The following is a 16,746-nucleotide window of genomic DNA, read 5'->3' as shown; positions in this document are numbered from 1 at the left end:
GAGTGTATGTAAACTTCTGAACCACTGGGAATGTGATGAAAGAAATACAAGCTGAAATAAATCTCTATTCTGACATTTCATTATTAAAATAAAGTGGTGATCCTAACTGACCTAAGACGGGGAATTTTTACTAGGATTAAAATGTCAAGAATTGTGAAAAACTTGAGTTTAAATGTATTTGGCTAAGGTGTATGTAAACTTCAAACTTAAACTGTACATATGACTGGGCTAGATGCAAAACATCTGGTTTTGCATCCATTTCCCCAGTCATGTAGAAATTTAAGCAGGAGCACATTCTCATAGGTACACTTTCTACTCCATTTGGAGGTTTCTATCGCTCTGGGTTTTATGAGTCTCAACATAGTCAGCAGGGGTTAAACAGAAACATAACACCCAAACTGAAGACAATACATTTACTATTGGCTTTTTCAGTCACACATTTTTTTGGTACTTGGCAGGTCTTTTTATTTTTCTTAAAATAGAAATGTACACCAAGTCACAACATTGTGGACGCAACACCGTTAATTGGTCGGCCCAGTTCTGGCACATCATGACAGTCACCAGTCTGATTTCGTGCTCTCTTATTCCCTCCCTTGAGGGGACATAAGAAGTTGAGAGAGCGTGACAGAAGTCCATAATTTCAGTGAGTTATTGTGACAGAGGACAGGTGAACTGGACATTGATAGGTGGATGGATAACCAGAAACAATGACCTCCCTATCCCACCCCCTACAATCCAACCCAATGGCTTCTTCAGATTCAGAGAGCGCCATTTGTAAAGGAGTCAAAGGCATTTCCCTCATATGAAAGCTGAGTGGGTTTACTGAATGAGTGAATGACCATGCATGGTCTACGCGGTTGTGGTGGCAGCTGAGCGGTCATCGGGGTCTCTTGCGCGTGACGAAGATCAGGACCCTGCGGATGGCAATGAGGCGGTCCTTGAGGGAGGGCATGGCCAGGATGGTGAGCTGGGCACGGTTGTCAAGAGGCAGCACTGCCAACAGCCACCAAGCCCACGCTGGACCACTGGGATTACCCTGGAGGGAGAGGGAGGAAGTCAACTTGATAACAGCAACACACTCAATCACTATGACATGAGTCTCACCAAGATCGACGTGTGAAAGAGAGATGGTTAGGTTAGTGTCGTACCTGTGGGTCAGGGTCCTTCCCGGGTAGGTGTCCAAAGTGGCTGATTATCTGGCTCTTCATGTTGTCTTTAAGGGAGGTGAACCAGCCGCTGGCCTGGTCGTACACAGAGACATAAAGCTTCTGCAGCTCCACAAACTCCTGGCCCTCCACCTGACCACACACACAATATAAAACAGTTAGCATACACACACCAAACTTACAAAAGTGAGGATACAAATATCTATAATGCACTTTATGTATCCACATACATGACCTTCCTCACACAGTGTTTGCCAGTACACACCTTCTTATCCTCCAGGTACTCGATCTTTGCCGTGTTGTATCCGTCTCTCTGGCCGTGGCTCAGTACTTTGAAGCGGGACACACCGATGGTGTCGACCACAGACCTCCCATCAGGAAAAAACTTGACGTCCCGGACCTCCAGCATGCAGCCGTAATCAGCAAAACCCTTCAACTCGTCAGCGATGCACATACCAAACTGTTTGGTACCGGTCTCCATGGAGCGGCGGATCATGAGGCGGTAGCGTGGTTCGAAGATGTGCAGTGGACAGGGGATGGTGGGGAAGGCCATGGTGCACACAAAGATCGGCACTTCCTGGTTCAAGCTAGGGTGGAAGGAGGGATGGGACACGAGATTGGTCAGTGATTAGCATAAAAAGCAGGACTACAAGGATTCATTTATCATTAAGTCAATGGCTAAGTAAAATTATCAAATCTGTGACTCACTTTGCCAGTTCCTTCATCTCCTCCTCGTGGATCTTCTTCCTCTCTGCCAGCTCATCTCCCAGGTAACGCTGCAGCACTTCCTCCATCAGCAGGGTCTTGTTGAACCCTCTTGTGGCCAGATACTGGAATTACACAGCAGAATAGGACATTTACATTTGACCATCCACGTCTTTGTGCATTTTTCTTTACATTGGTCCAATATCCTAGTTTAATACCCGTGTCAGCAGAAGCTTTGTGCCAACTTTGTTTTTGTCACGCTAAACCATCTATCACACAAGACAGAAATTACAGCCATCATTTTCATAATCACCAGCTCTGCCCTAAGCCTTCCATACACATATAGAGCTACTTCCTCTGTGTGCGTGTGTGTATGTATGTGTATACACACACCTCGGAGAGGTTCTCTTTGCAGAGAGGGCAGTTGGGGTTGTGGTCCAGACAGCGCTCTAGACACTTGAGGCAGAAGGTGTGTCCACAGGGGGTGGAGACAGGCTCAAAGAACAGCCTGGAAGAAACACAATAACAGGAGCTTTATCAGTAGAGGTAATTATCACTATTGACAGAAAATCAAACATCTTGAGTAGCTAACCGTAAAGATATAATTGTGTGGTGGTTGGTTGATGGTCCTCTTACCTCATACATAGGGAGCACTCCATATCTCTACTGTCGAGCAGGTCTTTGGACACCGTCCTTCCCCAGAGGTAAGCAGCAGGAAGGTGAGAGGAGGAGCAGGCTTCATCTGGTCTGAGAAGTTTGGAGGGAGGGCTGAAGGCTATGCCGTCCCCACTGTGTCTCCTCTTGAGGCTGCCTGGGGGGGCAGGCTGGGCAGCCAGGACACTGGCCAGGCTCTTGGCATCTTCTAGCAAGGGCTTCTCAGCTTCACTGCTGGGGGACAGGGGATGTTTGGAGGAGTCTGAGGGACCATCGCACAAAGAACTCTTACTCACTCTGAACTCTAAGTCCTGGAGAATGGAAAAGGAGAGGGGTTACTAGGAGAAATAGGAGTGTGGGGGTGTAAATGTGTATGTATGCATGTATGCATGTACTGACCTGTGAGGAGCAGCCAGGCTTCTGTGGCATGGTGAAGGGGTTTAGAGAGCCGTACAGGGCGGGGGGCTTAAGGAGGCGAGTGGAGGGACCACCCTGTAGAGGATGTATGGGAGTGGGCTGACCATCCTTCTCAAACACTGACGAGAACAGCTCACTAAGCACCTACAAAAACAGAACACACACTGTCAGTAAGTATGCTCATACAATGTCATAGCACTCATAAGTAGCTTATAACTCTTAATCACCCTCTGACGCTGGCTCGCTCTCTTTCCTGACTTGCCTCAATGCTCTCTCTGTAAGAAAGGTGTTTCATTGTACTTGTGCAAGTGCCAATAAAAACTTGGAACTTGAAATAGTATCCATAGTGTAAAGGGAATATGTGACAGTGGAAATAAAGGACAAGGCTCACATACTGAACAGATGGTCTTGTCATAGTGACAGTACATATTGCAGTGAATGTAACAACAGTGGAGATACTAAAACAGGCCACAGTGACAGCAGGGGATAGGGTTGGCATAGCTCCCCAGCTAAGACAGCTGGAATGGGGGCATTGCGTCATCACCTATTGTGGAGCAGGATTTAAAACCAAACTAATCCTGTCTGGTAAGCATAGAGACAGATTTACACTGTCATATCATACATAGTGATACTGCATTAGTACCATAGCAACTGTGATTGTACTGAGATTTTTTTTATACTATTGTGATGTGACATTAAGGGCATTATGTTTGTGGTTGGGCCTGTGTAATGGAAATAAATGGGAAAAAAGAGTTTGAAACCTTTTATATTTTTGAACTAGCTTCAACTGGAATGCTGAATTGAAGGGGGGTAAAATTCTGTATTACCTTCTGGGCTTCCAGCTTCACCATCATCCAATCAGGTTTCAGTGCCACACACATGAAGTACTCCTTTAAGGCCTCATCGTTGCGGTTGGCTTTACTCAGGGCTGAGGCCTTGATGTAGTGGGCCTGGGAGAACACAGCGAGAGGAAAAACATTTTGAGTAGGGACACACAAAAGAGAGTAGGAACTACTCTATTGGCATTTCAATTATACATCTAAAGTATATTTTCAAAACACTGATAACGAGTAATCTGAATATTGTTAATGACCTTCCTAAACAATTTAAGTTAACTTTTTAAAAACGGCAAAACATGGGAATTAAATCCCCAACTTGGTAATTATTGTCATAACATCCAGGAGCTCTTCAACCAGGTCAACATAAGCTCTTCCCTATTCACATCTGTTCCATCTGTTCTATTTTGCATGTCTGTCAGCAGTGGTAATTTGCATATTAACATGCACACAAGCATCCTATCTCACCTGTTAACACACAGCAGCCTCCAAATCATACTTTAACACATACATAGCTACACAGTCCTAAGCATGTATGTGTTGGGTGTTAGCTGGGTCAGCCTGTGGCTGTGGAGAGGTAGTGGGTGTTCATTACATAACCGCAGCAGGTAGCCTAGCGGTTAAGAGCGTTGTGTCAGTAACCAAAAGGTTGCTGGCTCGAATCCCAGAGTCGACTAAGTACAAAATATGTCGATGTGCCCATGAGTAAGGCACTTAACCCTAATTGCTCCTGTAAGTAACCCTAATTGCTCCTGTAAGTCGCTCTGGATAAGAGCCTCTGCTAAATGACTAAAATGTGAATAACTAGACAGAGACGTTAATATTTCAGGCCCACAAATACAGAGGACATCTAGTGGTCTATACTCTGCTGGGTAGATTGAGTTGCATATCTATTTCTCTCACCTTTGGCCAGAGAGGGTTGAGTCTACACAGGCTCTCTGCATCCTGGATGGCCTGGCTGTAGTTCTTACTCTCCAAGTGTAGCTCAGCACGCTGTCCCAGTAGCCGACCTACAGATGGCGCTGCACAACAGAGAGGACACGCAGAATGAGAAAATTGAATTTACACCCTTTCAAACAGGTACATTGTTGTGACTTTGGATGTTTATCACAGTATGACATTTGCTACTGGGAAGGCAGCCAGCATGTAAATGCACAGACAATCATACAGTGAGTCAGACAACAACCAAATGCTTTTACCATGTGCAAACAGAAGAAAACATTTTCCTTGAATTAGAATATTGCATTGGAATCTCCCATGCACAATCTGTGCTGGGAATTAGGCCTACAATATCATGTATCACCCTTCTGGCTAGTGGGGAGGGGAGAGATGATAAGGTCAACATTCTGATTAATGATTGTCTATTTTTGGCTAATCTCTGGATGACATGACTCCGCTGTGCCCCAATTTACACAACCGGGTCAGTAGCTGACATTAAAGCAGAAAGAACGGAGTCGATCAGAGCTGCTTTGCGGCCAGCCTCCACTGAAACGCCAAAGGATTTAATCACACTGATGCTGGCTCACTCTCACTCCTGACTGTGACTCAATGCTCTCTCTATATTAAGGGTCAGGACAAAAGTTTTTTTTCTAAGGGACTAATTAGGGGCCTGAGTTTTTCTTGGTCAATCTCAGGTCACACAGTTGGGGAAAACAACTCCTGTCCATATCTATAGGGAGTGAACTGCTCAGGGCTGATCGGGTGTTTCAAAGGTAGAGCGGAGGAGGAGGGAGCGACCTAAATCCGGCAGCTTCCCTAAATAAGAAACACATGGAGCATGTTGGTAAAATGATAGATGGTGGGGAGTTCAGTCCATTTTAATGTAACAGCACAACCATTATGCAATAAATATTATATCAATCCATGGGGTATGAGACTCGGAGTCAGAGTAGAAATGTGGGTTAGGTAATCGGGGAGTGGGGACTACCGGGTTTATGAAATAATTGCTTCGAAAGATGCAGTGCAGTGTCGCCCCCTATCGGTGACACGATGTGAAATAGTGAAAAGTAGGTCATCTGGTCTACCAGATCTATCTGGTTTTAAATCGGTAAAAGGGTTACATAAAATACATAATCTGTTGATAAACATACGAATCCGAAAATTGCTTATCCCAACTGTAAATGTGACATTATCTTACCCAGTTGTAAGGCTTTGTTGTACTTCTCCAAAGCATCTGTGTAGTCGTGCTTCTTCTGTGAGACCTCACCTTCTATCCAATGCCTCCTGGCTTTACTTTCAGAGTCGAACCATTTATCCAACAAACTACTGAGGATGACATTTATTCTAAGCCCAATGGGTAGGATCTGTATGTCTTTGTTCAGTTTATGTTTGCATTGTATGCAGTCTTTGACAGTTTCTTTTTCTAAACAATGTTTGCAAAACGTATGGCCGCACTCCATGGTGGTTGGTTCTGACAGTAAACACCTACAAAGGCGGCACGAAAATAAGTCCAGGGGTTCGTCCTCAAATGCCTCTGTATCGGCATCGACACCATCGTCTCCATTCCCACTTTTATGACTACTCGTTGCCTTCCCATGAATGTTTAGCTCCTTCTCGCGAAGAGTCCGTGCTATGTTTACAACCAAAAGCTGCAATTCGTCCGGCCGAAGTTTGCCAATGTTGGCCGCGGTGCAGTACGAGTCAAGCGCCTCCGCTATTCGCCCGGCCTGGGCAAGAGCGTCAGCTTTGAGCAAACAGATACCCCGGTCTGGATGTTGGAGGTCCACCAGCTGAGAGCTATAGATTTCCGCGGCAAGGTCGTAGTCACCTGCCCGGGTTGCTTCCGCTGCCACCTCGAGCATTTCAGTGGATATACCCGCTGCTCTAGGGCTGGATACCGCGTGGACAAACTGGTGGGCTTGGATTCCCGTCTCCATTTTCGTCTCGGACTATAAACGTATAGCTAGCTAGCGGTGTTGACAACTTAACTGTTATTCGGACAAAAACACTCCTTACTCATCAGAAAAATACGTCAGACTCTTTTACCTGTCCCATTGTGAAAGACCCGTGTTGTTTTCCAAGAGAAGAACTAGTAGGCCTTATTCCGCGAGATCCGAATAGAACATGCACCGAGCTGGTGACTAACGTCAAAATAGCTCGTATGAAGACTTCCCATTTTGTCAACCTATATATACAGATTCTATATTACAGCACCGTAATTCCCATGTGCCTAACGTTAGTTGGCTGACATAACCAAACCTCCAATCTGTGACATAACGTTAACTTCGCTAGCTACGCCTCCTCAAAATACAGCAAGAAGGCGGTCTGTAATTGCTGGCTAGCAAAACATTGTTGGCAGCTCAAATCCTTCATCGGTGGTTTGCAAATGTCCCACTCCGTTTAAATAGCCAAATTAACTTCTAACTGTTAGGAAAAATGCAATTAAAAGGCAAGTATCTGGTCCTCGCTGTACTCTATCTTGCAGATCAATTGATGAATTCAATTTCAGAGCTGCATCGCCGCGCACATAAGCACGTGTCGTTATCTCGAAAACGTCATTGGTCCATTATAAGGTTACGACGCAACATTGGAAATACCCCAATACCGTCAACATTGTAAATCGCCCGGCACTCAATTCATGTAACAACCAGTGGGATACATTGTTTTATGTAATAATGTACATAAGAAGCAAAGCGAGAATAACCCATACATTTGTTTTGAGAACACTTTCAAAACATATTGCGGTGATTTAAGACACGGAAAACTATAATCCTATCCTTTGAAAATGTGGTCAAAATTGCTGGTGGATGCCATTTTCAAAACAGAAATTTAACTTAGGCATTATTCGATATGATAATAACAAGAATTTGACCAACTCAGATAGCAGGCTAAGTAGCTACAAAATGTGTAATGGCTGTGGAAGACTCTCCCTAACTATCTCCTACTCTCTCAGCCAGGTAACAATAGCGTTTGTGTCATTTGAAAGTTGTATAAAGGCTCCGCTTTTATGTTGATTTACATCTCCCAACGTTTCGCATTCGTACGATGATGCTGCCACTAGCAAAATTGTTATAATAATATGAAATTAGCTTTAAAACGGTAACATGTTCTATCAACCTCATGGGATTTTTTTATAGCATGAGATTAGTTATAAAACTCGTTCTGATACAAAATGTTCTGTCTCCCCCATGTGTAGGATTACCGGAAGTAATCTGGGGGGCGCTTGCTCCGCCCTTGTAAGGGGGGCCTCGTGAATGTTAACAACTGGCTGCTTCTCTACCCACCTCAATGGTCTAAACTAAACAAAGAAAATAGGAATTATCACATTACGAAAGTACATCCTTTATCTTTCAGAGAGAATGTTTTGTTTTGAGATTATATCACACAGTTGTTGCACCTCTCAAGGTAAAAATGAGACTTTTAAACTCTTTAAAAGTCTCATTTGGTTTGACCTGTCTAGTCTATGACACAATCCATCTGTCATAGGAACACTGTGTCTATTGCTCACATCTCATATTGTGAAACACTCAGGGTTATTTTCCTGAATGTACAACAGTTATATAGAACTATACACACTTAATACAACACATTATGAACACCTTCCTAATATTGTGTTGCTGGAAGTCCATTGAGTGGTGGACCATTCCTGATACACACAGGAAACTGTTTGTGTGTGAAAAACCCAACAGCATTGCCATTCTTGACACAAACCAGTAGCCTGACAGCTACTACCATATCCTGTTCAATGGCACTTAAATATTTTGTCTTGCCCATTCACCCTCTGAATGGCACACATACCCAATCCATGACTCAATTGTCTAAAGCAGTGGTTACCGACCATTTCTGAGTCGAGATCACTTTGAGTTGAAATGCAAGCCGAGATCTACCATTCAGATTTTTTTTAAACGTAACCCTATGCTTACAAAACATACGCCTTTGCAACATTAACCAATTAAAAACAGTTCTGTAGCAATGAAGTTTGTACAGTAGGTTATAGGCCCAATACATTATCATTGCATATTGGCTACGCTTGAATTGCCATGCCAATGTTGTTCTTCTCAGACCATTTTGAAATTATATTTCAAAATTGTAGGTATATGATCACACTGGTATAAATCATTTGTTGTATTACATGTTACTCACAGCTGAGCGAGCATAATATACAGTACCAGTCAAAAGTTTGGATACACCTACTCATTCAAGGGTTTTTCTTTATTTTCAATATTTTCTACATTGTAGAATAATAGTGAGGACATTAAAAGTATGAAATAACACATAGAATCATGTAGTAACCAAAAAAGTGTTAAACAAATCCAAATATATTTTATATTTGAGATTCATCAAAGTAGCCACCTTTTGCCTTGATGACAGCTTTTCACACTCTTGGCATTCTCTCAACCATCTTCATGAGGTAGTCACCTGGAATGCGAGGCTGCCTCTCACCGTACTCACCATCCCTCCAGTCTCCCTCCCTCCCTCCACTGAGAAAATGGGACAGTCTTCCAGCTGATGGCAAACTTAAGTCGCACTGCATTTATTCTGCATCATGCACCAATTAATTTTGTTACTCCTATGACCAGAGAAAGTGAAATATTCTTCAATATTAAAAAATACACAAGCCGCCAATAATAGCTATGCAACACATGCAGTTTATGGCTTATAAAACTGTTTAAGTGTTGACAGTGCTGAATAACAACTTAAACATGAACTAACTCATACAAATAGCAGCTTGATGCTATATTTGTTGAGTCACTCTGTGGTCTTGGTTTTAAAAGTTTTGAAATCTCACATTATCAACTTTGATGTGCGTTCCAGGCTTAATTTTCCAGTCTATTGCACGAGGAAACTGTGCAGACATGATGATCTGAGCTATCTGGTTGGCCAGAGGTAGGCGAATAGGTACACTTGATTTGTTCTATGGGCCTTTATGGGCTATGGTAACATAGCCTTCCTCATCTCTAGGAGACGGAACGCGTCTCCTTCCTGAGCGGTATGAGGGCTGCATGGTCCCATGGGGTTTATACTTGCGTACTATTGTTTGTACAGATGAACGTGGTACCTTCAGGCATTTGGAAATTGCTCCCAATAATGAACCAGACCTGTGGAGGTCTACAATTTTATTTTCTGAGGTCTTGGCTGATTTCTTTTGATTTTCCCATGATGTCAAGCACAGAGGCACTGAGTTTGAAGGTAGGCCTTGAAATACATCCACAGGTACACCTCCAATTGACTCAAATTATGTAAATTAGCCTATCAGAAGCTTCTATAGACATGACATCATTTTCTGGAATTTTCCAAGCTGTTTAAAGGCACAGTCAATTTAGTGTATGTAAACTTCTGACCCACTGGAATTGTGATGCACTGAATTATAAGTGAAATAATCTGTCTGTAAACAATTGTTGGAAAAATGACTTGTGTCATGCACAAAGTAGATGTCCTAACCGACTTGCCAAAACTATAGTTTGTTAACAAGGAATTTGTGGATTGGTTGAAAAATGAGTTTTAATGACTCCAGCCTAAGAGTATGTAAACTTCCATCTTCAACTGTATGTGATATCAACAGAGAGTGTCACACCCTGACCATAGTTTGCTTTGTATGTTTCTATGTTTTGTTTGGTCAGGGTGTGATCTGAGTGGGCATTCTATGTTACATGTCTAGTTTGTCTATTTCTATGTTTTGCCTGATATGGTTCTCAATCAGAGGCAGGTGTTAGTCATTGTCTCTGATTGGGAACCATATTTAGGTAGCCTGTTTGGTGTTGGGTTTTGTGGGTGATTGTTCCTGTCTCTGTGTTTGCACCAGATAGGGCTGTTTTAGGTTTTCACGTTTTTTGTTAGTCTAGTCATGTATAGTTTCTTCATTAAAGAACCATGAATATTCACCACCCTGCGTTTTGGTCCGCCTCTACTTCACCCCAAGAGAACCGTTACAGAGAGGTATATTTTCTGGGTGATTTGAAATATTACTGGCTTTCATCAAGCTGCCCACTCAAGAAAAAGATTCAAACAGTAACCAGTGTGTGCAACCTGGTTCAGGTTATCAGTCAACCTACCAGGGTAGTTGGCGCAGGAATGAAATCATCAACATGTATCGATCACATCTTTACTAATGGTGCAGAAATGTACTTGAAAGTAGTATCCAGAGCCATCGCATGTAGTGATCACAATATAGTAGCCATATCTAGGAAATCCAAAGTTCCAAAGGCTGTACCTAATATACTGTATCAGAGGTGAGACAATACGTTTTGTAGTGATTCCTATGTAATTGATGCAATGACTATCTGTTGGTCCGTGGTGTGTAATGAGGAGCAAACAGACACAGCACTTGACACATTTATGAAATTGCTTATTCCAGTTGCTAATAAGCATGCACCCATTTAAGAAAACGACTGTAAAACCGTTAAATCCCCATGGATTGATGAGGAATTGAAAACTTGTATGGTTGAGAGGGATGAGGCAAAAGGAATAGCAACTAAGTCTGGCTGCACAACCAATTGGCAAAAATTGCAAATTGAGAAATCATGTGACTAAACTGAATAAAAAGAAGAAACTACACTATGGAACAAAGAAATGAAATAAAGAATGATAGTAAAAAAGCTTTGGAGCACCTTAAATTACATTTTGGGAAAAAGGCAAACTTAGCTCCATCACTCATTGAATCAGATTGCTCATTCATCACAAAACCAATTTATATTGCCAACTATTTTAATGATTTTTTTCATTGGCAAGATTAGCAAATTTATGCATGTAATGCCAACAACAAATGCTGACACAACACATCCCAGTATATCTGACCAAATTATGAAAGACAAGCATTGTAACTTTAAATTCTGTTAAGTTAGTGTAGAATAGATTATTTTTTTTTTATTGTTGTCTATTGACAATGACAAGCCTCCAGGGTCTGACAACTTGGATGGAAAATTACTGAGGATAATAGCGGACGATATTGCCACTCCTATTTGCCATATTTGAAATTTAAGCCTACTAGAATGTGTGTGCCCCCAGGCTTGGAGGGAAGCAAAAGTCATTCCGCTACCCAAGAATAGTAAAGCCCCCTTTACTGGCCCAAATAGCTAACCAACCAGCCTGTTACCGACCCTTAGTAAACTTTTGGAAAAAATTGTGTTTGACCAGATACAATGTTGTCAATTTGTTTACTGTAAAATAGCAAACTTTCAGCATGCTTATCAAGAAGGACATTCAACAAGCACAGCACTTACCCAAATGACTGATGATTGGCTGAGAGAAATTGATGATAAAAAGTTTGTGGAGGCTTTTATGTTAGACTTCAGTGCAGTTTTTGACATTATCGATCAAAGTCTGCTGCTGGCAAAACGAATGTGTTATGGCTTTACACTCCCTGCTATATTGTGGATAAAGAGTTACCTGTCTAACAGAACACAGAGGATGTTCTTTAACGGAAGCCTCTCCAACATAATCCAGGTAGAATCAGGAATTCCCCAAGGCAGCTGTCTAGGCCCATTACTTTTTTCAATCTTTACTAATGAATTGCCACTGGCTTTGAGTAAATCAAATCAAATCAAATGTATTTATATAGCCCTTCGTACATCAGCTGATATCTCAAAGTGCTGTACAGAAACCCAGCCTAAAACCCCAAACAGCAAGCAATGCAGGTGTAGAAGCACGGTGGCTAGTAAAGCCAGAGTGTCTATGTATGCGAATGACTCAACACTATACATGCCAACTACTGCTACTTAAATGACTGCAACATTTAACACAGAGTTGCAGTTAGTTTCAGAGTGGGTGGCAAGGAATAAATGAATCCTAAATATTTCAAAAACTATAAGCATTGTATTTGGGACAAATCATTCACTAAACCCTAAACCTCAAATAAATCTTGTAATATATCATGTGGTAATTGAGCAAGTTGAGGTGACTAAACTGCTTGGAGTTACCCTGGATTGTAAACTGTCATGGTCAAAACATATTGATACAACAGTAGCTAAGATGGGGAGAAGTCTGTCCATAATAAAGCACTGCTCTGCCTTCTCAACAACACTATCAACAAGGCAGGTCCTACAGGCCCTAGTTTTGTTGCACCTGGACTACTGTTCAGTCGTGTGGTCAAGTGCCACAAAAAAGGATTTAGGAAAATTGCAATTGGTTCAGAACAGGGCAGCATGGCTGGCCCTTAGATGTATACAGAGAGCTAATATTAATAATATCCATGTCAATCTCTCCTGGCTCAAAGTGGAGGAGAGATTGACAAATTGAGGAGACTAAATGACTTGGTGTTACCTTAGATTGTAAACTGTCATGGTCAAAACATATAGATTCAATGGTTGCAAATATGGGGAGAGGTCTAGCCGTAACAAAGAGATGCTCTGCTTTTTTGACACCACACTCCAAAAGCAAGTTCTGCAGGCTCTAGTTTTGTCTAATCTTGATTATTGTCCAGTGCTGCAAGGAAAGACTTAGTTAAACTGCAGCTGGCCCAGAACAGAGTGGCACATTTTTCTCTTAATTGTAATCATAGGACTAATATTAACACTATGCATTCCAGTCTCTCTTGGCTAAGAGTTGATTAGAGACTGACTGCATCACTTCTTCTTTTTATAAGAAACATTAATGTGTTGAAAATCCCAAATTGTTTGCATAGTCAATTTACACACAGCTCTGACACACACACTTATCCCGCCAGACATGCCACCAGGGGTCTTTTCATAGTCCCCAAATCCTGAACAAATTCAAGAAAGCGTACAGTATTATATAGAGCCCTTATCTCATGGAACTTCCTTCCATCTCATATTGCTCAAATAAACAGCAAACCTGGTTTCAAAAAACAGATAAAGCAACACCTCGCGGCACAACGCCTCTCCCATATTTGACCTAGATAGTTTGTGTGTATGCATTGATATGTAGGCTACGTGTGCCTTTTTAAAATGTACTTTTGTCTTTGAGCTGTTCTTGTCTAATGATGTTCTGTATTATGTCATTCTGTATTATGTTTCATGTTTTGTGTTGGACCCCAGGAAGAGTAGCTGTTGCTTTAGCAACAGCTAATGGGGATCCTAATAAAATATCAAATACCACTACTTGTATTTATGAGAGTTATTGACATGTTGAATACACCGAGCGCTCTGTTTAAACTACTGGCGCACAGCTCGGACACCCATGCATACCCCACAAGACATGCCACCAGAGGTCTCTTCACAATCCCCAAGTCCAGAACAGACTATGGAAGACGCACAGTGCTACGTAGAGCCATGAATACATGGAACTCTATTCCACATCAAGTAACTCATGCAAGCAGTAAAATTATATTTTTAAAAACAGATAAAAAAAACACCTTATGGAACAGCGGGAACTGTGAAGCAACACAAACATAGGCACAGATACATGCATACACACACACACACACGATAACATACGCACTATTCACACACGTACACATGGAATTTGTACTGTAGATATGTGGTAGTTGTGGAGTAGGGGCCTAAGGGCACACAGTGTGTTGTGAAATCTGTGAATGTATTGTAATGTTTTTAAAATGGTATAAACTGCCTTAATTTTTCTGGAGCCCAGGAAGAGTAGCTGCCGCCTTGGCAGCAGGGGATCCATAATAAATACAAATACAGTGTGAAACTAATAAAAATAATTGGAACGCAATGCTTTATTGTTGTTTTATTTACAGAAATGTTTGGTGATCGACTAGGAATGGCTTGGAGGTCAACCGGTTGGTGACCACTGGTCTAAAGGCTTAAAAATCCTTCTGAAACATGAAAAACCCTTCATCTAGATGAATTGAAGTGTATTTAACAAATTACATCAATAAGGGCAGAGCACACTCTGACAAAGGCAAAAGCAGAACAGGCTCTTAGAGTCTCATCTGGTCAGCATCCATGCAGACATCAAAGAGGTGAAGAAAAGCCAAAACCTCTGTTGTAAAACCATTTAATCCCTGAAGCATAATAATCCGTGGCTAACCTGAGATTCTGGTTAAGAAGAGTAATCTATAGGATTCCCGCTCAGGAAGAAACTCACTGTTATGAAACTCACTGACAGAGTGGAAAGGCCTCCCAGTATGTTATGCACGTTTCACCATAGTTAAGTAAAGAGTATCAAAACAGTATCTCATGAGTCACCATGACTAGTGATGTTATAAAATGTTGACATATGAGTTATATTTCATAAGAGTTATGTTGGCATAAGAATTGGGATAAGATCATGCCAAGAGGTGCTGAATGTGTGTGAGCAAAGTGACGTATTTGGGCCATTAAATTGCACAAAAAAAGTCCAGTAATACAGTTAGGGTTATTGATCATATCATATACTGGTATTTGGGGACCAGAAACACAGAACAGGCCGTTGACATTGTCAGGATTATGTAGGATGTTTATGCCTAGGATCTGGGCCACCTTGGTCAGGATTTGCCAGAGCTAAATTACATTCATGATATCACAGTATTCGGGAAAAGTTCCAGGTGTTACTTATCTAGAATAAAAAAACAGAACATACCTGTTGGTTAAAAAAGTCATTATACAATAATAACTCATTTGCACTCATGCAAGATTCATGACATATTTCTTTGAACATTTTTAACATTTCTGCCATTTAGCAGACCCTCTTATCCAGAGCAACACTAGTGTTAAGTGCCTTGGGCAAGGACACATCGACAGATTTTTCACCTAGTTGGCTCGGGGGGGGATTCAAACCAGCAACCTTTCGGTTGTGTGGATGACGTATATATATGCATGCAAACCTTCCACTCTCGCTATTGATTCAAAACAGCCCCAAGAGACTTTGTTTCTATTTTCAATGCGCAATTGTCAATTCAAAGAAACAGTCTTCTCCTTGGTATCAATAAATTAAATTATCTAAAATAAGGAGTCCTCCTCTACTCTAACACAAGAGAAAGCGCTTCCCAGACAACCTCTCATTTGTTTAGTTTTGTGAGAGATGCAATAACCATCTCCCCCTGAAGGAAAACAACATAACTTGGGGCTTGTTGTTGAGCTTAAGATGCAAACAGGGATACTTGATAACAATAGTCATACTGGTTTTGCGCCTCTTTGGCCTCAAATAGCCGGCTGTGACCACTTGATGAGGTGATTAGCCAGGGTTGGAGTATACCCTGAGTGGCCACACGTAACGGTCAGCTCTGCTGGCTGGGCTGTTAGATGGCTTGAGTCTGAAGACAGCTATACTTCCTTTAAGGGCATTAGTTATTTTTCCCATGTTCAAATAAAATGACAGGTTTTACTTTAAAAACATACTACCACCACTACGAGCCGGGTAGAGACCCTCACATGCAGATACTTCCAGAATACAGAGTGTGCATGGGTAGTAGTAGGTAAACAAAGACACTGTCTAAACATTGTTAGGGTTGGTTGGATTGAATCCCAGAGGTCAGGCCTCTCTCTCTCTCAGGGAGGAAGTGAAGGCTTAGCCACCTGGGTTGGACTGGCCCCATGTAATCCCCTCTAATCAAGGCCGCTATGTCTATTTGGTTGCATAATTTGTTCAGAAAGATTTAGTTGGATTTGCGTAATGCCATTGACATAGTTATTATTTTGATTGTCAGTGATCGCAATGTAATTGAGTTAACAGTTTAATATATGACATTTATATTTCATTTGAAAAATGATTTCTCAACACTTTCACTGAGAACCAAAGCCATCCCTGTTCTAACAATGATCCATCCCTTTTCCAACAAACTTTCATATATACAGTGGAGTTTGAAATTATTGACATCCTTGATAAAAAATTCAAGTAATAATATTCAAAATTCAAGTAATAATATTTTTTCTCAAAAAGTAAGGGGTAAAGATTATTGACACCACTGTTTTCAGTACTTTTCAATACCTCACTGTTACGGATACAGGTATCCTGTGTCTGTGTGTATCCTGTGTGTGTTTCTTTTCTCTCCTTCTCCCCTCACAGGTGAAAATCATTACTCCCCAATCAGTCAACAATCAACCCATCAATCAGAAGACACACCTCCTCCTGTTTCCTACCCTATCACAGTTCCTTCCCCATGGTTTAAAAACCCCATCATTTGTTTGTTC

General features: G+C 41.6%; 1 protein-coding gene across 1 annotated transcript; it reads right to left on the bottom strand.

The window, feature by feature from the left end:
• Positions 1 to 439: 439 nt before the first annotated feature.
• On the bottom strand, positions 440 to 7,257 carry LOC139380781 (LON peptidase N-terminal domain and RING finger protein 2-like). Its single transcript, XM_071123796.1, has 10 exons — positions 5,916 to 7,257; positions 4,682 to 4,800; positions 3,770 to 3,892; positions 2,925 to 3,086; positions 2,508 to 2,836; positions 2,265 to 2,379; positions 1,875 to 1,996; positions 1,432 to 1,753; positions 1,149 to 1,298; positions 440 to 1,036 (listed from the first exon to the last, which is right to left on the bottom strand). The coding sequence occupies exons 1-10, from the start codon at positions 6,652 to 6,654 to the stop codon at positions 878 to 880; spliced, it is 2,340 nt and encodes a 779-aa protein (XP_070979897.1). The 5' UTR covers positions 6,655 to 7,257; the 3' UTR covers positions 440 to 877.
• Positions 7,258 to 16,746: the final 9,489 nt, after the last annotated feature.

Source organism: Oncorhynchus clarkii, chromosome 22 (assembly GCF_045791955.1).
Source record: "Oncorhynchus clarkii lewisi isolate Uvic-CL-2024 chromosome 22, UVic_Ocla_1.0, whole genome shotgun sequence".
In the NCBI taxonomy this organism is placed as follows: domain Eukaryota; kingdom Metazoa; phylum Chordata; class Actinopteri; order Salmoniformes; family Salmonidae; genus Oncorhynchus; species Oncorhynchus clarkii.
Note: the sequence above shows the minus strand (reverse complement) of the source record. Positions and strands in the feature narration are given on the sequence as shown.

Excerpts from the sequence above, each read along its gene's own strand:
- LOC139380781 (XM_071123796.1), bottom strand. The coding sequence starts at position 6,654 with ATGGAGACGGGAATCCAAGCCCACCAGTTTGTCCACGCGGTATCCAGC. Across the intron at positions 2,380-2,507 it reads GAGTGCTCCCTATGTATGAG|GCTGTTCTTTGAGCCTGTCT; the intron begins GTAAGAGGACCA and ends TGTTTCTTCCAG. Across the intron at positions 1,037-1,148 it reads GGAAGGACCCTGACCCACAG|GGTAATCCCAGTGGTCCAGC; the intron begins GTACGACACTAA and ends CTCTCCCTCCAG.